Here is a 26,260-nt window from a genome sequence, read left to right on the forward strand (position 1 = left end):
CTGGAAGCTTGCATAGGACCTGGGTCCTGGTACGCTATCACAAAACAGACGATACTTAACGAAAATATTCCAACCTTATACATCCCTGTCCGAGTGCACGGTGGTTATTCATCCGTCCCCTCAATTTCGTTATGGATATAACTAGCATAGTTGGGCAAGGACGATTCCGATGACTGCAATGTGTAGGTTACTCAGTCGGTTTGAACATGACGTGACACAGGGTTCGAATCCCAGTCTAGCCCTGCTGATTTTTTCACTTAGAATACTGTTGTTGATTATGTTTTGTTTATTTCATCTTTATTTTTTTTCATGAAAGTTCCGCGAGGTTTGGTTATTCTTTCGGAAATGATTTAACAAAGCAGAAGGTATGACGGGAAAACAGTTTTCCTATACGTAGTTACAGTTTCTGGCAGTGGTAAGGGGAATACAACTTCTGACGAGATATGTATTGAACCAGTGGAAACGAGGTTAAAATCTTTTTTTAAATGATTATGTTTAACCAAAGCATATTTAATAGCATTTTTCGTGAATTTGTGACGTCATCGTCTTGTTCCTTATGACGTCTCAATGGATGGTATTATAAGAATCGGAGTAAATAACAAACATAACAGAATGAGATTGATCAAATTTCAGACCGACCTTCATAAATCTCATATCAAATGAATTTAATACTCTTTTTATCACAATATCCAGAATACTTTAGGATTGAAATCCTTTTTTACACATTCATCACTATATATGCAGTTACAGTTTTCCGGGAAATGTACTCTGAAACGCTGATTATGTTCGAACGGAATTGTATTGCATTATATTGAGCAATAAATTGCTTGGACGTGACGGACCTACTGGTATAACTGCCGAATGTGCCACAGACAAACTGAATGGTGCGCGATATTCTAACAAATGTTTCAAACAGGAATAAAGAGACATATTGCTGTAAAAATATTTAAGCTTACAACACTTCCAAGACACATAAATGTATTGCAAGTTTGGAGATTGTAAGTAAAAAAGAAAGAAAGTCATGCTGCAGACAAATCTTGGTATACACAAGATAAAGTATTGCAATGCAACCCATAGTCCCTGGCCAGTAATGATTTCTTTATTTACCGAGCTGTATACCTATCTCAGGATCAACTCACTGCAAAGAACGTATTCTGATACAGAATAGGGAAAGGTGTTTTCAAATGGTTGCAGTAGCAGGCAAATACAGATCACAGTAGCTTGTTTTAGTGCCGTAAGTTATGTCATCTCGGGATATACCTGTATACCAAAGTTCACCTCAGGAGAAATAGTACAGAAGAGAACACACTTTTTCAGTGGTTGGGACCAGGGCCCGTATTCATGAAACTGTTCTCATGCTGAAGCAAAGATTGTGTGCTCAAACCAGCTTTCTTGTTATTCACTTAAATCATGTTAAACGACCAAAAAGTCAAATGGAAACATTGAAAACAATATTTGGCTTTAAGTCTCTTCAATTTCTCCCAAACCATCGACAAAATAAGATGTTGTTATCAATTTATAACCGGAACAAGAAATTAGGCTTGAGCATGAGAACAGTTTCATGAATACGGACCTAGAGGTCAAAGCATTTACTACACTCCGTCATCATAAGTTACACCCGCACACTACTTTTGGTTAATCCGGGTGAAATGATGTCTGAACAGGTTGTGATAGTGATCTTAAATATCAACAATGCAATGGCTACTCTCATTGAATAGACACTTTATGACAGCGATTAGGAGGGAATGTCTTGTGTAGGTATACAATTCCACACACATTGTTCCTTTTCACAACAAGTATTGCTACAGCACCAACAGTTCTATCATATTTAGATGTAAGTGATGTGTACACATGTTTACAAAATCTGTCGACTGTCAAAGGTCTCCATTGCCACTAACTTTTGACGACCGTGTTTCAATGTATACTAATATATCACTGTCATGTGCAATCAAGTTTAAAATGATGTCATTACTATGCTTTAATTATTAATTATCACAATTTCAAATTGCTATAAATAAAGTGCCCCTCTTTTTCGAGATGCAAATAAACTGACAAATTAGCTGTATTTCTTCCGTCAAAATGTAATTAACACAGCCCATGACGTCTTCGATACGAGTTTCCAAAGAGACTAGTTACCAGAATAGATGAGTAATTCATTAATAAAATATAAGTTATTTCTTAGAGAAAAAAAGTCATTTTAACTTTAAATTTTGACAAACAAAAGTCGACACATAATATTGTTAGTGTAACAAACAACACGTTCAATTAATGACATTTATGTCAGAAATTTATAAAACTGATACACATACCTCACGCTAACATCAACTTGCATTACACCAAAGAACCTTCCGGATCAGATTGAATTATGATGACCCCTTCATTGTCATGAAAGCGCTTTTTGAATGGAGCATTATTTCAAGCGCACTATTGATCGGTCGCGTGAGATGTTGGTCATTTGCCAATCTGATTACAACCATATCTTTGATTCCACTCCGATACTCTACTGGAACGTAGATTATCGGAGTTAAATCTTCAGCACGGCAACGAAAACGCTACGAGGTTCGTTGTTGGTGTTTTGTTGGAAAGATTTTTTGGGGGGTTTGAATCTTGTTTTATGTTGAGTATTTCATTAGACTGTCCGGAATTTGCATGTTAAGTTGGATGACAAACTAGAACTGGGAACAGACGTTCTTGCTGTACATGCACAGTCCCAAATAGCTACAGACATCGATATCACAATCCTACTCTGCCTTCCAAAGATGCATTTGTATAGCAAGTTTGGTGAATAAATGTGAAATAGCAAGGAAGATTTGCTCCAGAAAAACGTTGGTATCAGAATTAGCAAGGGGTCATTCACTCCACAAAACATACCTGTAAGTTCTGAAACGCGAAACCGTTCAAGCTTTTCTTGTGTGGAACATTTATACCAAGTGGCATTATATACGTCAATTAAAACAGACAGGGGAGCGATGGCGAGGAAAAGCTAACGGACGGAAAGAAGCCGCAGGGTATATCATCATACGACCCGTTATTGATGGGCGTAAACAAATGGATTTCAGTTCTTATATATGCGTTTCAAAGTCATTTCTTGCGGAATAAAGTCGTGTTTTCTGTGGTTATCTGTTTCGCCTGCTGACACTTGGACACTATTACCGTTACTGTTACCCACTGTATTGTCCGTAAATAAGGACTATTGTGGGAACGCCCGGCAGAATTGCTTCCGTACCTTCTACTTGGGGACACTTGATATTTTCTCTCCTTTCTCACTACCTTCGCCCAAACACAGAAGACTATGGGCTCTGTTCCCCGACTGACGCAAGCCAACGGCCTACACAATGGTACTGTCTGCTTTCTGCTCGGCGTTCAGTTATGATTGGACAGTTGAAGGACTCTGGTGTATAATGTGATTGGGTGGAATGCTGTTCAGCGCGGTAACGCTTTAAAGTCGGCATCAGATCCGCTATATCATAAGAGGGGAAATAATCAGTACACTGCCTCCAGCACATATTCATGCATTAAAATGGAGGCAGGTCCTTAAATGACCTTAGTTGTTCATAGGCCGTTAAATCAAACAAACCAAACAACTCAACTGTTAATTTATCAAGTACCTTGCATATGCATTTGTTTTGCCGTAGGGAACCAAACCTCATCCCCTCATCTTTAAAAAAAAAATTACAAAGTGTTCAATTATTTTAAAATTGATTCGCTACGAAAATGGAAGTACCTGTCAGAATCTGCTGACTAAACACTTAAATAGTTTACTGTCGGCTACGTCATGTTAACTACCGTTCCCAGAGCGATAAGTGAATGTTCTTTTTGACGCATTGTAAATTGCTCTGAAAATTTGCATATTTCAACGATGTCTTCTGCCAATGATTACGGTTCCGTTTACGAAGGTTAAACAATAAATACTAATAAAGAAGTTATGCAACATGTGTTAATCATGTTATGCATCATTCGAGAACTAAAAGAACGCATGATTTGCTGTGCGGTTGAATATATTTGTGTTTCCGCGTAATAAATAAGTTTCATCTGTGACGTTAGAACCCACTTAATTTGAACTCGGATATATTGAAATACCGGTTAATTTGAAATAAATAAGGATCCCCGTCCACATGCCTTATTTGTCTTTGTTGCTATATATCGTTTAACTTGAAATACCGCTTTAATTGAAAGGTTACATTAAAACACCTTTTTATTAGAACGCATTGACCATCAGCCAATATAAGAATACATTTATGATAAGAAAGCAAATCACAAATCTCTTTTCAAAACAGTAAATATTTCACCTACCTGAAAAAGGTTAGTCTGTTTAAAAAGAAATAACTTACCATAGCCACTTTTACTTTTCAAATTGGCATTGGTCTTTTACACTTTCATATATTTGATGTCATTTCCTATAACTTGTTTATCTGCCTTTTATTTTCACTCTTTTGTGTTGATGGGTCATTAAGAATTAAATAATGGTAATCGTTATAATAAAATAAGCAAATATGTTTAAAGGTGAAGTGAACCAAATAATAGTTAAAAAAACACAGTTTTACCGAAAGTCGATCTAAACCCCTAAAACATGTAAAATTGCTCTGAACACATTAGTTTAGGTCCACCTAACGCTTTAACAAATCCTCAGGTCCCTGCGGTGATGTTGCTTTGTAACAACACTTTTGAATGATATCGTAAGGGAAGGGGCAGTAAAGAATGTCGAAAGTTGTATGAATGTCGAGTTAAATAATAATCAGTATTATCAATTTTTCACATGCTATAACACAACTAAAGCTGTGACCTTGACAATAGCGGTTAAGAGTTGAAACCTAAGCTATGACATGGACAATAGCGATGGAGTGTTGGAAATTTAGCTGTGACCTTGACAATAGGGGTGGAGAGTTGGAACTTTTAGATGTGACCTTGACAATAGCGATGGAGTGTTGGAAAGTTAGCTGTGACCTTGCAATTTGAGTGAATAATTGGAACTTAAGCTATGACCTTGACAATAGGGATGGAGGATTAGAACTTTATCTGTGACCTTGACAATAGGGTGGAGAGTTTGAACTTAAGCTGTGACCTTGACAATAGGGGTGGAGGATTAGAACTTAAGCTTTGACCTTGACAATAGGGTGGAGAGTTGAAACTTAAGCTGTGACCTTGACAATAGGGGTGGAAGATTAGAACTTTAGCTTTGACATTGACAATAGGGTGGAGAGTTGGAACTTTAGCTATTACCTTGACAATAGAGTGGAGAGTTGGAACTTTAGCTATTACCTTGACAATAGAGTGGAGAGTTGGAACTTTAGCTATTACCTTGACAATAGAGTGGAGAGTTGGAACTTTAGCTATTACCTTGACAATAGAGTGGAGAGTTGGAACTTTAGCTGTTAACTTGACAATAGGGTGGAGAGTTGAAACTTAAGCTGTGACCTTGACAATAGGGGTGGCAGATTAGAACTTTAGCTTTGACCTTGACAATAGGGTGGAGAGTTGGAACTTAAGCTGTTACCTTGACAATAGGGGTGGAGGATTAGAACTTAAGATGTGACATTGACAATAGGGTGGAGAGTTTGAACTTAAGCTGTGACCTTGACAATAGGGGTGGAGGATTAGAACTTTAGCTGTGACCTTTACTATAGGGGTGGAGGATTAGAACTTAAGCTGTGACATTGACAATAGGGTGGAGAGTTGGAACTTTAGCTATTACCTTGACAATAGAGTGGAGAGTTGGAACTTTAGCTGATACCTTGACAAAATGAAGGAGAGTTGGAACTTAGGCATAAGGCGACATATTCTTTCCCTGTCACAACATTAATATACAAGGGGGAGAGGTTACACAAGAAATTTTAAATGATGATGTAGAGAAAATCTGCACTTATACCTAGATTTGCAAAGAAATAAGCGATAGTTAAGGTGATATATCCTCAATGTATTCACAGTTATCGGTAAACAGCAAAGGGGTTAAGGCACGTCTGAAAGCGTAAAATATTAATACCTTTAACAGGCAATGGGAAAAGTCTGTTTCATTCCTACTCAAGATGTCTAAGCCTATTCTTACTCTATTTTCATTAACTTTTAATAGGCACTTTTAGATTATGGTCTGGAACTTTGTTGTATAATTGTAACTTTAAAAAAAATGCAACCCTAATATTTTGAGGGCTGACAAGCATACACACAACTATCGTTTTAGTCTACAGCACAGGTAGACTTGTGTTTATCACACTTGCTTACCTATACAGCTGTATTGAGTGCATTGCTGTATCTTGTAATCTTTGGTATACGATAAGGTGCATGCATTTTACACTATAGGAGATTTACGGTAATCGGGGATCGTTAGTTTCAGTTTAGCTTTAACAAAATATATCATATTTAGGCGAAATGTTCACTTGAATACCGTATACCATATGACCTATTCGCCGTACACCGGTTATTTTGAAAATTCCTATTCGCCGTACAATGTATTTCTATTCGCCGTACACTTCACCAAAATTAGTGTTGCCAATATCTAAAGAAAGAAGTATACTATTTAGTAATTCCATGTTTTATCATGACTATATAAGCCCCCGACGGAAAATGATTCTAATGACTTATTATTTAAAGATATATTCATATTCTAAGTGCCCAGTGAGCTTTTCTGAAGTACATTACACAACTTATGTATCATACAGTTGTTTTGTTTTAGCCAGGCAGATCTCGGCTTTCTGCAAATTGACCTCGCAATAGGAAAGTCAAACGTATCGTCAGTATAACTAAATGTATTCCAGTTGGGCAATTCTTATTTTTTTTTAGTGGGACCCTACATTTGAACAAATCAAATATAATTTAGCTGTCACCTTTGACACATAGTTACAAATACATATTGATATACATGTAGTCCAAAATACTCGTTTTTTCACAATCACAACCTCTATTTAAGAGTTGGAATGCATCCACTTTATGTATCGCAAATAATTCGAATCACATCTATGATTTATTTATTAAGTGCATGTGATAGAATTGGACTGGGTCGATCGCCGGCGACCAGGTAGCGTAATTGGTAGAGCGAACGTCTAGAGTTCGGAGGTCCAAGATTCGAATTTTTCCTTTCCTGTTACATGCACTTTACTGAATTTTCAAGAAACCTGGCTAGTATATGGTCATACAAATATTCTACGAAATAAGAGTAGCTGTGAAAAGTGTGCATGATGGATTGTATATTCGTTGCTTTAATATCGTTATATAATGTAAACTTAAATATCCTGATGTTCTAGTCTAGCTATAAAAACGCACGTAACTCTTTCTAGACATATTCAATTAAAAAGAGCGCGCTGGGTTATGTAAAGCAAACCATATGTGCTGCTTTAGTGGAACACGTCGTACAAACGTATGATATAGTTTTCGCATGCGCGGTTTTCAAAAACGCGTTTGTCAAGGGACAACTCAGTGTCGTGTGGCTTTATTTCAGATATTTTGTGAGTTTTTCTAATATAACTTAGAATTTGTACAACCCAACCTTCCATCAGAAAATGAAAATAGGTGGTGGTTGTTGGCTAAGATTTCAAGAGAGACAATCCATGATAGAAGTTTTTATTATTTTGACGTTGGGAGTATTAGCTGCTTTCTTCATTTCGTAAATTAATGTTTGTTATTTACCGGACAACAACATCACACCGGAAAAACTGGATTGGAAGTAATAGACGAACATGGATTACGGAAAGGATGTTATAGTGTTATACGTATTTAGTTAATGATTAAATACAATTATATTATTATCTTGATTGCATGATGTCATCTTTTGTTATTGTTAAGTTGTCATTGTTTAGACATTTGGTATACACAGATTTTTCATGTGTAAACCCGGGCTTTTTTATCCGCCCCTCAAAATGGTTTCACCAGTTGCTGGGCGTACTGACAGTAAAAATTAATTCATCATATTTCTTATAGAATTTCCAACCTTCAGAGCAGGTAATTGACTCCTGCTTATGAAATCTTCCTACGATATCGGCTATCTTTATTTCATCATAATACGGCACATGCAAGTATCTGGCATACTTTAAAGCAGACGGGTTATTTTTACATCCGCGCGTGATTATCTTGGCGCGTGCACCTGTGGAGGATCACGCGCGATATGCCTCCATAACACTTGTATTGTAGGCGAGAAAGTTTGCGCCAAAATAATTGACAAGTGTGATCTACATGGGTAGCAAACAGGGTTAGTAATTTTAAATCTGATATAAAAAATATATAAAAAAATCAATTATTTACCCATGAATCCTCTCATCATTACGCGTCAACTTTTACCCATTATTACCAAATTATATCCCCGCAGCCAAGTCTGTTCTCTTTCATTTCATTTCTTGTCCGGAAAACTTCTCCTAAACTAGCTATTTGACCTCTTACAACGAAACTAAGTGATACAAAGAGTATCTTTCGGTTGTTTGTGTTTTACGCCCTAATAATAGCTATAGTTTTTTAAAGACGTGCTATGTTTTGTTGGGGATGAAAGCCGGTGTACCCGGAAAACTACCAACCTGCGGCCCCCACGTTATTTAGATATGCAGAAAGTTGTGAAAAGTTGGTACTCCATGAAAACTTATGGTATTTTGTATAACTGACTAAGAAAAAAGCCAATCAATTTATTTATAATTTTCAACATAGTTTGTTCTTAGGTATTGTTGGGAGACTACACAGTGTCGTTGCATGCGATATCCTTGTGCTTTGAAAGGAAGCCATTGTTTGCCCGTTTGAAATTTACGTAAGAGTACGACTAGTAATAGTTGTTTACGGCATTAAATGACAGGGTCTGATATAAGAGGCATGCTGACCTGTAATGAAAAGGGTATGTATATAACTCCTGTCTGCTGCTCGTGTTATAAAACCAACGTATGCATCATAAACGGTTTATTTTTATTTTTATTATTTATTTGGTGGGCAATGAAAACATGATATCTGCGCTATTTTGTTCAGACCGCAGCATGCTTATTTTTAGAAGCAATACTGTGAAGATAGCTGGAACGACACACTTGTACACGAATAATTCAGTAATAGTCAACGTATAATTGCGCGTATGTGCGTGTTGTATGGTGGAATATATAACGAGGGCGAGAAAATGAAGGAAAAAATATTTAACATTTTAGAATCCCGAGATATATTTTTTACAAGTATTATTGCTAATGAAGCACAATATATATTCATTAAACTTACCTCCCGTCTCTGTCAGTATGTGTATGTTACTTTCTGTGTTCTGTATGCTTGTCATGAGATATCACTCTCCAAAGATGTATGTAATATTATGTATTATATTTATGTCAACATATGGGTCGTAAGGCCCCCGGAATCGACCAACATGGTCGGTAATTGCTCAATTAACGCAGTAATCGCATACACCAAAATGCGCGTGCATTTCCACGGCCTCATTTCCATATCAAACTGTTTCATTTACATATCGATATTGGTCATACCGCCTATAGGCAGCAACGAAAATATTTGGTTAAGTTGTTAGATTCGCTGGTACGAAAGAAATAAGCACGTAATGTCGGCACATTTTGGAAGAACAAAAAATTTGGAATCGAAAATGATTTTTAAAATAATTAACTCAGTTCCCTCGGCCTCCGTCAATTAGAATCTTTCGTCCACGTTGGTTATTTCTAAAATGGTAATCAATATCTTAAATACTGTTTAGAGCTCGAGGCTGGACAAAAATCGCCCCGACGCTGGAATTAGATTCGCTCCTACCGCCACACCGACTTTGTCGAACGATCAAGTCTTCTTGGCCAAACAATTTTGTTTTTTTTTGTATTGTTTCATGGCCTATCAGGAATTAAAGTCATTTAGGCAAAAGGAACGGCAGACGTACATATGGTCAAGCAAGACTGGTTGGTCAGGTGACAGTATTTGGTAAACAGCATGATGATGTAAGTCGGGACATGGTCAAGTAAGAGTGACTGGTCAACGTTATGATGATGTAAGTAGACACATGGTCACGTTAGAGTGATTGGTCAACGTCATGATGATGTACGTAGACCCATGGTCAAGTTAGAGTGATTGGTCAAGCCATGATCTAGAAAGTAGACACATGGTCACGTTAGAGTAATTGGTCAACGTCTTGATGATGTAGGTAGACACATGGTCAAGTTAGAGTGATTGGTCAAGTCATGATGATGTAAGTAGACAAATAGTCTAGTTAGAGTGATTGGTCAAGTCAAGATGATGTAAGTAGACACATGGTCAAGTTTGAGTGATTGGTCAACGTCATGTTGATGTAAGTAGACACATGGTCACGTTAGAGTGATTGGTCAAGTCATGATGTAGTAAGTAGACCCATGGTCAAGTTAGAGTGATTGGTCAAGTCATGATGTAGTAAGTAGACACATGGTCAAGTTTGAGTGATTGGTCAACGTCATGTTGATGTAAGTAGACACATGGTCACGTTAGAGTGATTGGTCAAGTCATGATGTAGTAAGTAGACATATGGTCAAATAAGAGTGATTGATCAACGTTATGATGATGTAAGTAGAATCATGGTCAAATTAGAGTGATTGGTCAAGTCATGATGATGTAAGTAGACAAATAGTCTAGTTAGAGAGATTGGTCAAGTCAAGATGATGTAAGTAGACACATGGTCAAGTTAGAGGGATTGGTCAACGTTATGATGATGAAAGTAGACACATGGTCACGTTAGAGTGATTGGTCAAGTCATGATGTAGTAAGTAGACCCATGGTCAAGTTAGAGTGATTGGTCAAGTCAAGATGATGTGAGTAGACACATGGTCAAGTTAGAGTGATTGGTCAACGTCATGATGATGTAAGTAGACACATGGTCAAGTTAGAGTGATTGTTCAAGACATTATGTAGTAAGTAGACACATCGACAAATAAGAGTGATTGGTCAAGTCAAGATGATGTATGTAGACACATGGTCAAGTTAGAGTGATTGGTCAAGCCATGATCTAGAAAGTAGACACATGGTCACGTTAGAGTGATTGGTCAACGTCATGATGATGTACGTAGACACATGGTCAAGTTAGAGTGAGTGTTCAAGTCATGATGATGTTAGTAGACACGTGGACAAATAAGAGTGATTGGTCAAGTCAAGATGATGTAAGTTAAATAGTTGTTCAATGAACGTAAAACACAAACAAGCCAAACCAATGTTCTGTTTGTAGCAGAGTAGGCTGAGCTTCATAGGATAGTAAATGTAAAATTACCACTTTGTCGATGTTTTTAAAGTACCCAGTAGGTAAGAACATCTGAACTCTGAATACCTTGGAATTAATTGTTTCTTATAAATTTGATCAATATCAGACAAATTGTAAAATAAAAATACTGTGTTATGACGATAAAAAGTTCGTACCAATTAATGATTTTAACCCTTCTGTTATTGTCATGTTGATGAATTTCGTCTTAAAATCCGAGTGAGGACGGCAAGTGTTGTGAGACCTGTTTATTTGTTCGTTTGTTTGTGTTTACGTCATCGTTATACAAGTCAGACAACTGCTTTGAGGGGGGTCGGGTCGGATGGTGTAAGAGTTTTCTGACGTAAACAAACCAGCATTCGCCAAGATTCCTGCGTGAATGAGAACACGGCACAATTCATAGGACTGCCCTGAATACTTACCACTGCATCTTTTTAACATCCTGTCAAGATAAGACGTAAGCCGTATACACAGTATGTACGCATGCGCCAGCTGCTGTTTCAGAACGTGCAGCTAGACAATACCCTCGTTAAGCTTCCATTTATTACGCAGTCTGACGTTCAATAAAGGAATTTTCTCACAAAGTATTCCTACTCATCCGGCTTTTTGTCTTTCGGTCTCTGTGTCTTTCAATAGGCTAATTGACCTTTATACCAGGGGCTCCACGTCCTCAACCTGATATATTTAGAAGTTGTGTTGTGTCCGTTTCCGTATCCTAAACCATATCAACCATAGAACGCTATATTAGTCCGAGGGTTTGATATAAAAGGATAAGGAAATAACCTTTATTTAGTATACGTGCACACTAACATAAGTTATCAGTAACGTCAAAACTACCACCACATGACCACCCAAGATAGCACGTGAAGATAATAGGATGGTGGCTCTGAACATAATGTACATTGTCCACATCAATCCCTGTATAATCTGTAACCCTGTCTAAACCAAACCCTGTATAATCTGTAAACCTGTCTAAACTAAACCCTGTATAATCTGTACATCTGTCTAAACCAAACTATGTATAATCTGTAAACCTGTTTAAACCAAACCTTGTAAAATTTGCAAATCTATCTAAACCAAACCCTGAATAATCTGCAAACCTGTCTAAACCAAACCCTGAATAATATGTAAACAAGTCTAGAATTAAACCCTGTATAATATTTGAACCTATCTTACCACACCCTGTATAAAATGTAAACCTGTCCAAACCAAACCCTGAATAATCTGTAAACCTTTCTAACCTAACCCTGAATAAAATGTTAACCTGTCCAAACCAAACCCTGAATAATATGTAAACCTGTCTAAACCAAACCCTGAATAATATGTAAACATGTCTAGAATTAAACGTTGTTTAATCTGTAAACATATCTTACCACATCCGGAATGTTATATTTACTTGTCTAAACCAAACCCTTTCTAATTTGTAAACATGAATACACCAAACCCTGTATAATATGTAGACCTGTCAAACCAAACCATGAATAATATGTCAGCCTGTTTAAACCAATCCCTGTATAATCTGTAAACCTGTCTTAAACAAACTCTGTATAATCTGTTAACCTGTCTAAACCAAACCCAGAAAAATCTGTAAACATGTCTAGTATTAAACCCTGTATAATCTTAAAACCTATCTTACCGTACCCAGAATAGTATGTTTACTTGTCTAAACCAAACCCTGAACAATGTGTTAACATGTCTATACCAAACCCTGCATAATATGTAAACCTGTCTAACCAAACCCTGTATAATATGTAGACCTGTCTAACCAAACCATGTATAATATGTCAGCCTGTTTAAATCAATCCCTTAATAATGCGTAAACCTGTCTAAACCAAACCCTGAATAATGCGTAAACCTGTCTAAACCAAAGCCTGTGGAACCTTTAAACCTGCCTTAACCAAAACCTGTTGAGAATATAAACCTCACTTAACCAAACCCATCATAATCTGTAAACCTGTCTAAACCAAACCCTGTATAATCTATAAACCTGTCTTAACCAAACCCTGTATAATTTGTACACCTGCCTTTACCAAAATAACAAAAACAAAATCATGTTATTTTTACTGAATTTGAAAGCAAAGGTTAATGTGAAATGCTATTGTCAGAATAAAATATGTGTATCTACTTAATCTGTAAACCAGTCTTAAGTAATCTTTGATTGTATAATTTGTAAACATTTGTTTACGAAGGAAGTTGACTTGGATAGGTCTAATATCAAAAAAAGGTTAAAATAGACTGCATACCGCCCTGTATTATTAACTGTGTGATCTCCCATGTACATAATAGATAACGCGTAAAAAGTCCCAACTACAACTAACTACAAAGGCAGCTTCCGCGTTAGCGATGCACACTGCGTCATCTGTAGATCAAATTCAATCTAAAAAAAATATCATTCATACTTGTATTTTTTAATACATTCTTTTCACATTTGACTTACATAATACAAAAACTGTTATTATCATTGAGGTAAAAATAAATCAAAAAAATCTGGGCTTGGATAGACGCCATCTTTGTTTTAACGTCAATTTTTGCCCATCTCGGTATCCTCTCTCGGCTTTTGTTCATTCTTGCTTATATAAACGCGATCATCTGCTCGTGAAACATTATTGTTTTTCTTCTGGAAAGTTAATACATCAATACAATTTTAAGGACAAATTTTGTGCATCGTCATATTTTGATTTGTAAGAGACATCTCGTCACAAATGTGTCATATCCCGTTAATTTAAGAGGCACACATTAAATGTGGGACCACCAGCAGGCATGCAGCATAAATGCAAATAATTTATAGTACATAAGATCAATATCAGTATTATATTTTGACTTAATTATTCTTGATAACAGTTCAGAATAGTAACGTTATTACTCTATGATCTGACTAAAACTTTCTGATGCCGTTTGTAGTAATTTTCTGATGCCATTTGCAATGTGAGTGAGTCCCCTTCCAGTATCAGAATCAGAAATTTGGTAGATATGTTCTTGACATTTTGTACTGTTGTACTACTATTTGTGTTTGTTCTTGTTTCGCTTATGTTGTAAATACTAGAAGTTGTACATTTATATATGTTTAAATATAGTAGATCTGCTCTCTTGGCACTTAGACCAGTGAGTCATAATATTACAACACATCTTTTAGAGGATTTTAAGGAATCGAATTCGGAGAAAAACTTTCGCAATAGACGTGGGACACGGGCAGGAAAGGGTGCTGTTAGGCAAATACCAAGTGTTATCGGTGTTAAATCAAACGGAACCAGTGGTTTTACCCACTCGGGCCTGAACACTGATAACCTCATCCATTTTGTCATTACAAATGGTCTGTCTGCCTCGCACTCTTTCTTGTAGGGCCACACTGCACTTACAGAAGTATCGGGCATCGACACTATTTGGCATTCTCGTAACGATACTTCCACACGGATTCCGACATCATCAGTATCGTACAAGAATTTACATGTCATCAAGCCAACAACAGCTGGTCACTGTAAGTCAGTTATTCCCCCTGAATTTAGTGTCCTTAAACTGTCCCTCGGTGAAGAATAAGTCATTGTCCATCGGGGATTTTGTAACATCTCAGGACATTGACATTCTTGCATTGACAGAAACCTGGTTAGGTTCAGATATCGATGACCAGGTCCTAGCTGAGCTAATACCAACAGGCTAGGAATTCCACCACAATGCTAGACTCGGCAAACGTGGTGATGGGGTGGCTGTTCTGTTTGAGAAAGTGTTAGACATCTCTCTTCCAGCCATGATGATGTATGCACACACTTTGAGCACATGACTTGTTCTGGCATTGCTGGTGATAAACAATTTAGATTGTGTATCATTTACAGGCCTCCACCATCTAAACAGAATGCTTTCCGAAATACAGTGTTTTTTTAATGAATGGTCTACCTTTTTAGACCACCAAGTTGTTGTACCACAAGAGATTATTATCACGGGTGATCTAAATTTCCACTTAGACGATCTATCTAATGTTGCTGCTCGCCAGTTCTCTTGTCTACTAGATTCCAGGGGTCTGATTCAGCATGTGACGAAAGCTCAGACATCCATGGCCACACACTAGNTGTCTACTAGATTCCAGGGGTCCGATTCAGCATGTGACGAAAGCTCAGACATCCATGGCCACACACTAGATGTGGTCATAACGAGGGAAGATAACTCAGTCATTCATGGAGCTATTTCAGTGATTGATCCATGTCTAAGTGATGTAAAGGGGAACTAATACGGTGATCATCTTGCTGTCAACACAACACTTAATTGTAGTAAGCCAGCTCGTGCAAGGAAAGAAGTGAGCTTCCGGAAATTCCGCGAAATTTCAATACCAGATTTCAACAATGACATTCAGTCTTGTTCCGCCCTTCAATCTACTGAAGGCGATGTTGATGATCTTGTTGAAGCATACACATCTGGTAAAGAAGCCTTTATAGCGAAACACGCACCTCTGCAAACTAAGGTGATAACTGTGAGACCAAATGCCCCATGGAATAATGAAAATCTCCGCATAAAAAACCCCGTAGAAAAGCAGAGAGACAATGGCGACGCCCAAATTAACTGTTCACCAACAGATTTATAGAGAGCAATGTCGGCTAGTTGGTTCACTACTCTTTCAGTCAAAGAAGGCTTATTATTCGGAAAGAATCGAAGAATGAGGCAAGGATAATAGACAGAATTTTAGACTCACCAAAAACCTAATGGGACAGAAAGGTGAAATTATCCTACCAAGCTGTAATATTGAAAAAGATTTAGCAAGCAAGTTCAGTGATTACTTTCTGAATAAAATAAAATCAATCAGGAAAAATATTGCCGAAGTGAACACCTCTGCTGACATTAACATCTCTGTCATGACTGCTGACATTGCATTTGATGGGGAATCCTTGGCAAAGCTCTCACCAACAACCCAGGACGAGTTGCGCAACATCAGCATGACCTCTTAATCGAAGTCCTGTGAACTTGACCCACTGCCTACAGTCCTATTAAAGCAATGTCTTGAAGCAATGCTTCCTTTGGTTACCTCAATCATGAACAAATCATTGGCTGAGTCAAAGGTTCCGTTATGTTTCAAGAAGGCACATGTCAAACCATTGTTAAAGAAGCCTGGAATGGACAAGGAGGAGTTGAAAAACTACCGCCAAGTTTCAAATCTGCCTTTTCTATCTAAGATCTTGGAGAAGATTGCGTCCCGGCGTTTAGAGGTTCATCTCCATGCAAACAGTCTCCATGACAACATGCAATCGACCTACCGCATGGGACACTCTACTTAGACGGCCCTCCTACGTGTACATACTGATATAGCTTCTGCATTGGATAACAAGTGCAGGGCGGTGCTTGTCATGCTGGACTTGTCAGCTGCATTTGACGTCATCGACCATGGCATACTTTATAAACGTCTGAAATACTCTTATGGAGTGACTGATACCGCACTATGCTGGATACAGTCTTACCTGAGTAAACGACGACAGTGTGTTGCCATCGGATCTTCCCCCTCACATGACAAAGTACTAGATTTCGGGGTTCCTCAAGGGTCGGTGTTAGGACCACGAAAATATTGTATATACTCCAAACCGATTGGAGAGATTTGTCGTCGCCATAGCCTTCGCTATCATTGCTATGCCGACGACACACACATTTACATGGTCATCAAACCACAGGACAGTTGGAATACAGTCTCAGAAAGTCTGGAAGATTGTCTGACAGATATCAGTATTTGGATGAACGCCAACATGCTTCAGCTTAATCGGGAAAAGACGGAACTACTCGTCTTTTCCCCAAAGTGTCAGCAAACAATGGCTCTCCAGCTCAAGGTCGGTGCAAGAACTATTGAGACTGTTCCAGTTGTTAAAAACCTAGGAATATACACTTTGATAGTTTACTGAACATTGAAAAACAAGTGAACGCTTTTGCCATATCCTGTTACTACCACATCAGGAACATCGGCTGTATTCGGCAGTTTTCAACTGCAGATGCATGCAAGATTTGGTGCATTCACTTGTTACCTCTTGGTTAGATTATGGTAACGCCCTGCTCTCTGGTATATCTGACAAACTAACTGGTCGTCTGCACAGGGTCGAGAACAATGCAGCACGGCTAGTTACTCGTACTCGAAAGGGAGAGCACATCACACCTGTGCTTTATTCGTTACACTGGTTACCTGTACGATACAGGTCGCATTACAAAATTCTGGTGTACACATATAAACACGAACATATCGCAGCCTCCCAAAATACACACACATACACTACACGCATGCATCTTGCACACAGGGGAGGCCGTCTTTAAATGACCTTAGCTGTTAATAGGACGTTAAACAAAATCAAACAAACAAACAAACACATACAAGGCACTGAATGGAACAACTCCTCAGTACATACAGGAGCTTGTTACCCTATATGTTAACCGTCACGATCACTACGCTCGGAGTCAGAATCTTTGTTGTGTGTCCCAAAATCTCGTACTGTTCCTAAGGAAACAGATGCTTTGGGAGGGATTCGGCTACTTTGTGGAATAGCTTACCATCTGGTATTAGAAAGTCAAATACCCTGGCCAAGTTCAAGAGGGACATCAAAAGTCACCTCTTCACGTCTGCATTTTAGAATCTTTGCAAAGACGTCATGTAAATACCACCCTTTTATCTGTTCAATTATGTGCACATTGCTTGCTTAAATGTATAAAAGTGATTGTAAGCCTATGTTTTTTGTTTTCACAATTATAACCATTTCTATTATCCATATGTTGTAAAGCGCTTTAGAGTAATTTTACAAATTATATAGGGCGCTATATAAATGTTGTATATTATTTATTATTATTTATTATAAACGAATATGTTTTTTCCTTTCTCGTATTGGTAATGTTTTGTAAGAAATGTGTTGCTTATCTTGCTATAACTGTTATTCAAAGGCTGTAAGATAGGTAGTATCACTGCATACAAACATCTGTTTACGTCCTAAGGAGGAGAAAGTAGGAGCGAGGCTGGCCTCTTTGATACACAGTTTGATCAATTAGGGTAGAGGTAAAACACGGAAAACTAGAACCGGAACTATGGAAGAAAAAACAACAACAGGAAACTGGCGGGAGTGATACATCATGCTCTTTATATCAAGCAAGTCTAATTTATTCATTCATCAAAACTGTTTGAAGCCTTTGATGGAGTGCCAGGACTGCTCTCATGATACTATAAATAGATCTGTACACCTACTGGTATAATGATGATCTAACTTATATCGTTATGTCGTTGTGTTTAAACAATTAAGAACCACATTGATCACTAGATAACGATCGCGATTGTTCGCGGAAAGACCCCGCTTGCTTTGTTTTGCTGTGTAAATTTATTGATGTTATGGAAATTGGCGTCAGGTTAATTGGATGGAGATCCAAATGGATGTTTACATAATGAGGATGATGCTACTTTTCAGCACATTTCCATCGTAAATACCATGGAACTTAGATAGTTCAGAAACTTCGATTTGTGTGTAAAGGTTAACCTATTTGAACCACAGAATTAGATTATGCTTTCTAAGTCCGTGGTTTAACCGGGTATTAAGTTTCATGTTTATCGAGGTTCATTGAATCTTCTCAGTCCAGACACTGTTGTGTATCTGTTTGGACAGATACGTTTTGTTTTTAAATGTGTACTGTGAGACCTCGTTTATCAAAACGCTTTTGTCGGTGTATAAAGGTTATTCTACTTATTTCGGCTATTTGAGTTTGTGTATTCCAAGGAACCGTGTCAGTCAGGACACTATTGAGTATGCATATTTGTTTGGACCGGTTCGTTTTTTAATGTGTATTGCGACACCCCGTTAGTCAAAACACTTCGGTCGGTGTGTCAAGGCTAACCTAATTTGTCCGGCTGATTTGTTTGTGTATTCCGAGGTACCTTGTCAGTCCGGACACTGTTGTGAATATAATGGAAGTCGACCTGGACAGATCGGTTTATGTGTAATGTGACACCCCGAATGGCAAGTAAGGTTAACCGAGGAAGTCCGGCTATTTTCGCTAGTACTTTGGTTTGTGTGTATATCGGAACCTTGTCAGTCCAGACAATGTGGATTGTGTGTAAAGCGAAATATTGGGTTATGATAACAGCAAAACCTTGTTAGTCTGGACACTTAAGTTTTTATTTAAAACATCATTATTCAAGATATTTTAGTTTATGAGTGAAATTAAACCTTATTTGTCTAGACATCTTGGTTTGTATGTACAGTTGAAACTTAACCAAGACACGTTGCCTTTTTTGTGCAGTGGGAACTTGTTCGTCTGCAGGAAATATTTATTTTGTATACAATTGAACTTTGTCAATCTCGACATTTTGATTTGAGTGCACAAAGGGAAAAACACTTGATTTCTTTGTTTTCAAAATCGTGTTAACATCACTGACGTTAGATCGAACCTATAAGATTTTAAAGGGAGGTAACTTTGTCAGTTTCCGTTATGGTGGACCAGCATATGATTTAACAATAGGGCAATAAAATTGTCAAAATGTGTTTATTCTGTTCTTGGGTTACGGTATAGTAATAAACTCGCCTAGTTTAAAGTGTGAATCTGACCTGGGGATTTTACTACCAAATATGTAGCAAAAAACGGTACTCAGTTGAAAACAGTCTGAAAGAAAATCTTTCAAAGGTTTTTATCGGTATTTACGCCAACAACGTAACAGCAAAGTTAGCCTAGCTGCAAAGATAAAAACGGCATTACTTACTTAGAGCTTTAGCTCATCAGAAAAAAAGGTAGTAATCAGGTTTCAGAAACCTACTTTTTATACACTTTCAATTATACGGGATTAGTTCCCTTTCATAGTTGTCTTCTTCTCTGAACGCACACCAATTACACTTTATGGTTTCGGCTTGTGTTGCAAAAACAAAGTTTCTGAAAATAGCTTTAAGTTAATAAATATATTTCGTTTTAGATTTTTAGACGGCATCTTGAAAGTTGACATATCCTGTTTGGTGAGGTTTTTATCTGCGAAATGCATTATCTTGTTAATCGAATGCAGTACACGAGGAAAAAGAAATGATTGTTGCTATTAGCGTCCGTCATTTGTATACAGAAACAAAAACTTGACAGAAATATGAAGCAAGCTAACGTTGCTTCAATACATACAGTAAGGACTGGTATCGATAGGGAAAACTTTATCTGTTCCGCAGATTTTCGGTTTACTTTATAAGTAGTGATGGTTATAAATGGTTTACACGTATACATTGTAAAAGCTGTGGGTTTGGCAGATAGGTCTGTGTTACATAAGTCAAGGAAGCACCGCTTCATCCTATCATTAACACCACCTTGGGACGCCACTACAGATTAAACTAAAGAAGTTTTCAGCTTAAGTATTGATAGCTTGATATGCACTACTCTTTTTCTTCTCGTCTCATACACGTTGACTCCTTGCAACAGCCATGGTTGTATGAAGGCGGGGTAGCTAGGGAGATAGGTNCAAGAAAAGTCCCAATTCTACAGGGCCACATAAGTCGCCTCACACGATGCCATACAGCAAGTCAATACGTTCCCCGGACCGGCACAGGTTCATAACTTTTATGTTTCCAGTTATCAGAATAATGTGACTGAATGGAGTGTCATACTCCCCTATGGCTATGGTGGTAGGGTGATGTTGGCCCTCAGGGAATACGGCTGCTCAGGGTTAATAATTTTTTATATCACCTTACCACCAGGGAGGTAATTTAACAACAGACAAATACATTCGAAGTAATTGACATGTTTAAAATATTCCAAATTTACATTTTATAACGGATGGTTATCACCCACAACTGTGTGACAATTCTCGCGAGATTTTGAGAGAGTTTCACGACTGGACACGTGCTTCCAGGAGACGCGGAACCGATCGATATGATGATTTGTCTCGCGATCATGTGAATTGTCTAGACGAACAAAGTAGAAGTTACATATTATAAATGAGATACAGAAATATGATCTGACAATATTAGCTCGCTGTCAGAATAATGTGACTTAGTGTGTTATGTTTCAACGGGAACATTTCCCAGTCCGAATCCGAGATTTTGTCATGTGATTTGAGCGCTTGCGCATGCCTGAACAGAGGGAATACAGAAAGCAATGAAAACGCTTTATGATATATCAATGTGACACGAATTTCCGTTTTGTAAGAGTTCATCACCAAGAAACATTAAAAATATCTTTAATGAATGGTGATTTGTGCAATGTAGGATACAACCCTGACTTTTCTCAAAAGCACAGGTTGGGCTTCTTTTGAACGTTGTTTTTATCTACAAAATAAGAAATTCTATTTTTGGCTTGACAAAAGGACCAGTCAGCCTTAAAGCGAACGACATGTTTAACACGCACATTGCTTGTGTATCAAATAGAAAATTTGATTATTTTTTTTCAAATACTTCCTATCACCTATTTTAACAACCCACCAAACCCCACTTCACCCCATGTTTGAAAATAATACATTTGAAAGCATTTCGTTTTGTGTTGTGTATCTTGGAAACAAATATTTATATAGCATAATAACTACCAATATAAGTATATAAGTAATATCATGTGTCCCCCAAGCTAACTAGTCCCGTGTTGAAAACGCTAGCAAGTCTATATTCTAAAATGCACGGTGGGTTTTTTTTCAACGTTTAAATTAATTTGTTCTGTTCGTTTAATTTCTATAGCAAATGTTGCCTATGACTGATAAATTATCATACCTGAATAATCAATGACAGAGGCAGCGGTGTCCAAGTGGTTAAAGTGTCTGACATTCTGCTACCACTAGCCCTCCACCACTGGGTCGGGGGTTCGAGACCTTCGTGGGGCAGCCGCCAGGTACTGGTCGTAGGTAGCTGTTTTTTTCTCCGGGTACTCCGGCTTTCTTCCACCACCAAAACCTGGGACGTCCTTAAATGACCATAGCTGTTAATATGATGTAAAACACAAACAAACAAATGACAGAGGTACGGTGTTGTATTTGTATCCTTTCTTCCCATAAGGTCTTAGAGTAAATATTAATAATCAGGGTTTGGTTTGATTTAATTTTGTTTAGCGTCCTATTAACAGCTAAGGTCATTTAAGGACGTGCATTCATGTGTGTGGAGTATGTGTGCTTGCGTGTGTGTATGCAGGAGACAGGGCATGTTGGTGTGCTTGCCTTCTTGTGATAGCGCGGATCTGATGCCTACTTTATAGTGCTATCTCACTGAAGTACCATGCCGAAGGCACCAAGCACAGCATTCCACCCGGTCACATTATACTGACAACGGGTGAACCAGTTGTTGCCATTCCCCTTAATGCTGAACGTTAAGCACGGAATAACAACTACCATTTTATGGACTTTGGTATGTACCGGCCTGGGGACAGAACCCATTGCCTTCCTCATCTGGGCGAACGCTCAATATTAAGGCCAAAAGTGAGGTGTTGCCAAGCAAGGCGCTAGGAAATAAAAGGTAATTAGAAGTAGAACGAAAGATAAAGATCCCAAATATTGCAATGGGTGCAGCAGAGTTATTTTGGTCGCTTTTGTGTCCCCAAAGAGAGAACACCAAAGCAAATCCCCAATTATGCAGGGGTTCCCTCATTAGTTGCCTCCTACGATACATGCAATGGGTAACAGCAGGTGTATTCTTTTCCCGGTCCCCCACCTGCAGGGGTGTAAATAATCATGGACATACGAACATATGTAAACTTTAACAAGTGTATGTAGCTAACCCGGGGGCAGGCAATTCCCTGAGGTGTTACATCAGAAACCAGGAAAAAGCAATTTACATGTATTTTGGTTATTTATCAAAATATATCAGGATAATTCTTCTGTGTTAGGTTACATTACGTTATTATTGTGCTTGGTGCATTAGGTCTATCTTGAATATTCTTAATTTCTTCAATATATTAAATTCAAATAAAAGTGCTATGTTTTGTAAAGAAATTGAGTATGAAGTAAAATTTGAAGTGCTTGGTCGTTAATTATCACGAAACTGACATGTTGAGTGGCAGGAAACGGTACATGGCTCGCCGCCCAACGATATAAGCGTCCCGTCATCAATCTTAGGAAATCAAGTTTACCCATGACATGAACATTTTCAAATATACATGATAAAAATAATCTGATCGGGCCATCTCGGTAATAAATTGGCAACGCATTACGTAAAATATGTCAGCCACGCTGACTGCAGGAAAATTATCTCAAAACGAAAGTAAGTCTATAAATAAAGATTAACTGTTCGTTGCTGAACCGATATAGAAACCCCAAAGTTTACGATGCATGAAATGATCTTTTTCCAGACAACATTTGGTGATTTGAATTCCAACTTTGTTTGTATTTTTTGGAGGCTGCGGTTTTGTTACCAGTTTTTACCCGATTTTTTTGTGTGCTAATTAGAAAGATTTCTGAGCACTGGAATTTTATCTGATAAAAGTTGTCGAGTTTTGTTTACAAGAAACTTGATATATGTCTACTGCCATTTAACATGGAGCGTCCGCCAATCAGGAGTCTTAGATGTTATCCGAATTACTGCACCTTTCGTATAAAGATCCTGTGCCCACAGCTTTGCCAGAGGCAGTTACAATACACTCGTACATACCTATACATTTGCATGGGAGGAAACTATACATGTCTACATAGAGCTAGCGCTTTGGCTGTATATAGTGCAACTCCGGACCTCTAATGTAGTGTAATTAGGAACATATACATATCTGTAATAGGATAATGGAAGAAAACGGGAAATAGTTGGAATATTGAACCAGCTGGAACAACAGGAATATTTACACATAAAGTTTTCGTGTGTATTGTTCAGCTTGTAACTAGCACAGAAATGTGATTCTCGCGAGTTATATTGGAGAGTTTCTTCACATAAAAACAACATGGTTGTATCAGAATTGGATTAAAGTGCGTGCTATGTTATCATAATTAATCGTGATTAGTGAAATGAATTGTGGTTTTATAAAAAAAATATAACGGATAAATACACGAAAAAATTTTGGAGGAGTGAAGCGGAAGTTTGTCGGCAACACAAACCTACCCGACATTTTCATTGGTGAAGTTATTGCGTGCGTTAAGGTTTTTAATCTAGAACAGATTTTAAACATTAGTAATGGATTACCCTCCTCTGTGTATGAGATGGATATAAACCAGATTTTTCTTTTATATACACTTTTTAAGAAACTGATGACAGACTGGACCAACTAATCTTTGGAAGTCTTAACAATATTCAGATGTTCTGGCGTACGTTTGGGCAATCTGGCAGAATGGAAAATTGGCAGTTTGAGTTTTGAAGTTACACTATTTTGACGGTCAGTGGATATTGAAAGGAAAGATACCAACGAATGAGAATCAGAAGCGGAACATTTTAAATTTTGATTTTCTTTCTCAAGATGGAAGCCAAATATAAAATTTTGGAAAAGATTGATGAGGGAAGCTTCGGTGATATTTTCACTTTACAGAGTTTGAATGGAGGGATCGTGTTTGCATTGAAGCAAATAGAATACAGAGGAAACCTTCTTAAAGACGAGTACATTGTTGGAGAAATTGAGTGCCTTACAAAGCTTAAACACGACCATATTATCGGGTTAAAGGACGTTTACATCGGTTCTAATACGGTTAATTTAATTCTGGAATATGCCGAAAATGGAAATTTGGAAAATTATTTACGAGAACGCTTCCCAATGAAGGGCATATTCCTGAGAAGATTCGGTGTGCAGATTTTAAAAGCGATCGATTTTTGTCATTCGTGTGGGATTGCACATCGAGACCTGACCCCCAGCAACGTTTTAGTAACTGCGGATCACGTTATCAAATTGGCCGACTTTGGTCTTGCTGTTTGTGCGGTGTCAAGTAAAGGTGAAGAGGTCATGTGTGAAGATTACCTTGGAAACGTACCGTATTTAGCTCCTGAAGTTTTAAAGGAAGTGCCTTATAATGCTTTAATGGCAGATTTGTGGAGTACGGGAATGTTACTGTATTATCTCCTGTTTGGGAAAGTCTTACTTCACGGAACTGCGGAGACTGTGCTTCAAGATTCCGAAGAGGTGGCAGCATTACTTTGTAGTATAGACTCCACTTCATTTTCCAGAACAGAGAAAAATATATTCGAGTACATTAAAAATCTTTTAAAATGTTTACCTGAAGAAAGAACTTCAATTGGGACACTTCTTCTAGGAACTATGCAAGACCATTCCGAGGCCAAAATGGCCATCAGACCGTCACGTGACCTTGTGTGTGGAATGGTAGAAGCTATGTCAGACTATTCTGAAACCAAAATGGCCACCAGGCCGTCACATGATATTGTAAATGGAATGGTAGCATGTGGAAGCGCTTTAAGACAGGTATAAAGTATCCCAGCATGCATTGCGGGTCATTTACATATTCTACATATCAATGTATTTTAGATGTTATTTCTTTTTTTATGAAGCTTTTGCTTTAGCTTGAAATAAATCATGAAATATTATTTACTTTAGTTTAAATTCCTGAATTTTGTACGATCTTATTTTTTAATATATATTGTTTCATATATTAGCTAGAAATGAACACACACGAAACTGCCTGGAGGGAATAAAAAGAGGTGGGGGTTTTTTCATGAGAAAATCGATCAGATGAAAAGTTTCAACTGCTGTGAACGTGCAATTTTACGTCATCGCGGAATTTATTAAGCACTTAAAGGATATATGCAAGCGCTACTTTACTCACAAAACTTGTGATTTGTGATCAAGTTATTCCCCTGAGAACTGTTCATGGGCGTTATCTAATACATCAGAACTAAATGTAGGCTATAAATATAAGTATTCAAATTGTGTCATTTAGTAAACAAGTCTAAATCACCTTTCATGAATATATTCAAGCGATTTCTTAGTTTAGAACTTTTTTTTCTTAAAGGAAATTTGTTTCATATAATCATGTCATATATCCTGAAGTTACATGCATACTTAACATTGGAGTTCCCCTCGAACTGTATATGAAACTACTGCTTTAGTTACCGTACAAACCAGGGCCCTTATTCACGAAACCGTTCTCATGCTCAAGCACGGATTCTGTGCTCAAACCAAAATTTTTGCAGCTCGCTAAAACCATGTCCAGCGATCCAATAGTTAAAAGTAAACATTGAAAACAGGTTGTGGCCTTAAGTCTCTTCAATTATTTGTAAAATCATTGACAAAATAAGA

General features: G+C 37.7%; 1 protein-coding gene across 1 annotated transcript; it reads left to right on the forward strand.

The window, feature by feature from the left end:
• Positions 1-23,665: 23,665 nt before the first annotated feature.
• LOC110464193 (NUAK family SNF1-like kinase 2) lies at positions 23,666-25,548 on the forward strand. The gene has a single exon (XM_021519277.1). The coding sequence runs from the start codon at positions 24,476-24,478 to the stop codon at positions 25,430-25,432; it is 957 nt and encodes a 318-aa protein (XP_021374952.1). The 5' UTR covers positions 23,666-24,475; the 3' UTR covers positions 25,433-25,548.
• Positions 25,549-26,260: the final 712 nt, after the last annotated feature.

This window comes from Mizuhopecten yessoensis, unplaced genomic scaffold (assembly GCF_002113885.1).
Source record: "Mizuhopecten yessoensis strain PY_sf001 unplaced genomic scaffold, ASM211388v2 scaffold10971, whole genome shotgun sequence".
NCBI classification, from domain to species: domain Eukaryota; kingdom Metazoa; phylum Mollusca; class Bivalvia; order Pectinida; family Pectinidae; genus Mizuhopecten; species Mizuhopecten yessoensis.

Excerpts from the sequence above, each read along its gene's own strand:
- LOC110464193 (XM_021519277.1), top strand. The coding sequence starts at position 24,476 with ATGGAAGCCAAATATAAAATTTTGGAAAAGATTGATGAGGGAAGCTTC.